The following is a 4,687-nucleotide window of genomic DNA, read 5'->3' on the forward strand; positions in this document are numbered from 1 at the left end:
TCATAAAAAATTTTTGAATATCTATAATACTCGGTCACCAGATAATAGAAAGTGGAAGTAGACAATAGGACGCAAGTGTATTTCTTTATAATTAAACAAAATCCTCTATGACCAGAAAAACCTATCATTTTAGCGTTGATGAATCTAAGATATATATATTTTAATAATAATAGTTATTTAGATATTGGTGCTTAATCATCATAATATTTAAAATAAAATTCGAAATCATCAAATTGCTCTTTAGATCATTCATATTTTAAGACTTCAAAACCTCACTAATTATGTGAAGGTAAAATGTTGAAACCAACAAGATTTATATATTAAATATCTGAAACTTTTAATATATTATGATAATAATAAACTTTTTCAACTATGTTACAATAAATACATAAACTAAAAATCAACAATTATAAAATTTTGACCACGTGCAATTGCCACCGTGCCATAAAAACTAGTAGTATAGCATATATGTATGTATATAATACCACATATATATATAATATATATATATATACTATATTAATATATACTATATATATATATATATATAATATATATATATTTATATATATATATATATATATATATATATATAGAGAGAGAGAGAGAGAGAGAAAACGCGCGAGGTGAGCTGGCAGCGTAGGAAATTTCTACGCTGCAAGTGTATGACATGTGAGCCCCCCTACTTAGTCACATCGGTGTTGGGGCTCACAGCATACACTTGCAGCCGCTAGGAAATTTCCTACGCTGCCAGCCTCACCTCCCGTTTTCTCATATATTATATATATATATATATATATATATTATTATCTATATATATATATATACGTATATAATATACGTCTATATATTATATATATAAAGAAAACGAGGTGAGCTGCAGCCGTAGGAAATTTTCTACGCTACAAAGTGTATGACATGTGAGCCCCACACCGATGTGACTAGTAGGGGGCTCACATGTCATACACTTGCCAGCGAGGAAATTTCCTACGGCTGCCAGCTCACTCATATACTATATATATATATTATATATATATATATATATATATATATATATATATATATATTATATATATATATATATATATATATATATAATATATATATATATTATATATGTGCCTGTCGGTGCTTGTGTTGGGTGTGGGCTGTTGTGTTGTGTGTGTGTGTGGTGGTGTGGTGTGTTTTTACCTCTCCTTCATGGACGCAGTGCATGTCAATTAAATTTACTTGGATCATTAATTACTTCCAATATTTTATGTCAGTTTGAGTTGCATATTTCATTTATTGCTAAGCAATATAGTTTACTCAATATATCACAAGTTAAAGTTTTCAAGAACAAAATGATAAATGTAATATAATTACCAAACACAAGTTGCTTGATAGTCACAAATTCCATTTATATAAGTGCTCAAGATATTACACATAGGAATAAATGCATTATGTCAAATGATCAAGATTTTTTTATATCACATCAATGAGAATTTGTTATGTTAATTGGTGAAGATCATTAGATGTGATTAATGATCTGTTTAGAATTTTTAAAATTCGTAATCAGTTATCCAAACAATTAAAACATATATATAAATGTCTAATTATATGAGATAAATAAAGGGACCAGTGATCCAGTTAACACAAGTATCCATCCAAAAGATACTAAATATAATACAAGAAACCCTTAAAAAAATTACTTCTGTATACGTTTGTCTTTTAATTTTTTTGCAGTTACTAACCTTCAGTTTTCCATGTATATCTCAATGTTGAAAGATCAATTTAACAGTTAAAACCTTCCCATCTGGCTTTCAACATCAAGTTGGAAAACAGAAGTGCACATTGGTAGCTCAGGTGAGATTAATGAGATTAATGCGGAGCTCAACGAGTTCATGTCTGCTAAAAAAAGCCATAAAATAAGTTAGGTTTTAGGTCACATTGTAATAAGTTTAGTAATATAACCCAAATAAGCTAGTTTTTAAGTCACTTGGTAAAAAGCTGATACACTATAACTTTTAAAAAATTAGCTTATAAGCTCATCTAAATAAGTTAGGTTTGACTAAACAATTACTATTCTACCCATGCAACTTCTATTAAATTGTTATTATAAAAACCAAAGGCCATCAAAAATTACCATGACTAAAAAGTTTATTATAATAAGCCTCCCCAGACGTCTATCTCTTGCAATTCTAGACCGTGCCCGAAGAAAAGAAAAAACTACATATTAGAAAAACCATCCTTAACTTTGGACGATTATCAGATAACACCTGGGAGATTATATGATCATCGTCCAATGTATTTTATTTATTTATTTATTTTATGTCTTTTTATTATTTATTTATTTATTATTATTTTCAGATACAACCAAGCAATTTAAACTTGACGATAACAACCCAATAATCTTACCAAAAGATCATCTTAATCTGCTTCAGCATAATAGATATGTAGGTACATATCGCCTTTATATCCCAGAAACTAGCAGATTTCTTGCAATTCAAGACGTTGATGAAAGAAAACAACATTTCATAAGAAGATTAACGAACATGATCAACCTAAGCGCTTCATCAAATCCCCCATGCATCCACCCATCACAAACATTGGAAAGTTGATTACTAGGAACAATAAAACCTCGGAAAACAACCTAAAGTTTCGCCAAGCAAACAATTTAAGCAACAGCAGCCCTACAATCTTATTCAAACATAAACCTAATCTGCTTCAGCATATGCAGACTCCACAACGGCTGCCTCAGCCTCTTGAACCTCCTTCTCACTCTTCTTCCCTTTCTTCGACTTGTAATAAACACTCATAAAAGTCCCAACAGCTCCATACTTCTTCCTACAATGCTCATAGAGCCTGCCGTCGAACATTCTCCAGAAATTCTTCTCCGCGAGCTCAGAGACCGCATATGGAGCTTGGAACCCGTGCTGTTGGATAAGCCACATTTCCATTTGGCGAATAGCTTCGGTGCCGTCGAATTCCTCGCCTCTGAGGACCGAAGCAGGAGCGTACCAAATGCCAATGTCAGTGTACATTTGAGCGTAGGTTGTGTCTCCTTGCCTTTGGTGGAGCTCGAAGTCTGGTTCAGGGTATACCATTGTTTTCATTGGGACCTTGAAGAGACGATGAGGGCAGATCCAGAGAGGATAGACCTGAGAATATTACAAAAAGATAATGGCCCATTTCTTTGTTTTTACTAAGGATTTAGGGTAAATTTCATAAAACCGACATGATGTTTGGGGGTTATGCAAAAAAATTAGCATAATTCTTTTATCAGTGAAAACTATCATGAACTTTCAAAACTGTAAAAAAAATATCATGAACTATTGCAATCATTGGTAATAACGTTTACAGCCTGTTTGGTAACCAGGATTTCATTTCAAATGTTGTATTTGGTCCAATTCTATTGTTTGGATCCAAAAGAATTTGAATACTGGATATTAGCCCAAATCCATTAACATTTTAAATCTATACTAAGCCCCTAATTCTAAATCCCAACTATTGGGCTGTCATTTGCAATTCCATCTTCTCTCCCCACTTCCGCTCTCACGACCTCCCCCTCCCCGCTCTCGCAATCTCTCGCCCTCCCTACTTCCGTTCTCGCGATCTCTCTCCCTCCCCACTACCGCTCTCAACCGGCGGTGGCGACAACGACGGCGAGGAGGAGATCCAGTTTCAACACCGGCGGTGGCGACGGCGAGGAGGAGGAGGAGATCATGTTTCACCTGCAAGCCCAAATTTCACCTCCGGCAACGACGGAGATCATCGAAAACGGTGAGAACTTCTCGATCCTCTATCTCAAGTTCCACCGAAACCCTAAATTCGATCTAGATTCAAACTCTATTCTCTCGATTGATTTCTCTACCGAGCTCCCTCCCAGTCCTCTCCACTTCTACCAAAATCCTAACCCTAGATAGAAATTGAGAAGATTACAGGAGCAAATAAAATCATGAAACGAGAATCAATCAAGCTGCAGTAGCAAGCAAACGTAGATAATTACAAAATAGAGGTTAGCACATAAATTTGGTTTGCTCACAAATTAGTTGGGTTCAAGAGAACACTGCCACTAAAATCATGGGCGCAAATTTTGTACATTGACACATTCGTAAAATGAGAATCAATCAAGCTGCAGTAGTAATCAAACATAGATAATAGCAAAACAGAAGTAAGCATCTAATTTGGTTTGCTCACAAATTAGATTGGTTCGAGAAATACTGCTACTAGAATTTGAGGAACAAAATTCATAAATTGACTGATTCAAAGATGACAATAGCAGCAGACGCAAAAATGAGTGGCACTGTTTCCTCATGATTTGAAATCATACTTTATGAAGATTCTCCCCATTTTCTAGAGCTTGTGTAAGAAGACAGCATTGTGCCTGAAAAAGTACAATTTTAATGACCAAAGATGTAACGACAGAGAAAGTCTTATATTTTGAGTGTAGTTGGAACTAAATACGATTGTTCGATGTTAGCTTTATTAAGGTTATTGTTTTATTTTTTATGTTTTCATATGAGAACTTGGATTTGATCAATGTTTTAAATGTCGGATGTCGGGTTCATGTCGGACGGCAGAAATCCATGTCGGATAGCGGAAAGCGGGGATATATGGGGACATGGACTAAATATCGGATTGTCATATCGGGTGGTGCGCATATGTATAATATCATGTCCTAAATGTAATCTAAGTATTCCTAAAT

At 34.3% G+C, this 4,687-nt stretch overlaps 1 protein-coding gene across 1 annotated transcript; it reads right to left on the reverse strand.

The window, feature by feature from the left end:
* Positions 2,494-3,167, reverse strand: LOC109836777 (delta(24)-sterol reductase-like). The gene has a single exon (XM_020404779.1). It carries the CDS (start codon positions 3,093-3,095, stop codon positions 2,697-2,699), a length of 399 nt encoding a protein of 132 aa, XP_020260368.1. The 5' UTR covers positions 3,096-3,167; the 3' UTR covers positions 2,494-2,696.

The sequence above is a fragment of the Asparagus officinalis genome, chromosome 4 (genome assembly GCF_001876935.1).
Source record: "Asparagus officinalis chromosome 4, Aspof.V1, whole genome shotgun sequence".
NCBI classification, from domain to species: domain Eukaryota; kingdom Viridiplantae; phylum Streptophyta; class Magnoliopsida; order Asparagales; family Asparagaceae; genus Asparagus; species Asparagus officinalis.

Excerpts from the sequence above, each read along its gene's own strand:
- LOC109836777 (XM_020404779.1), bottom strand. The coding sequence starts at position 3,095 with ATGAAAACAATGGTATACCCTGAACCAGACTTCGAGCTCCACCAAAGG.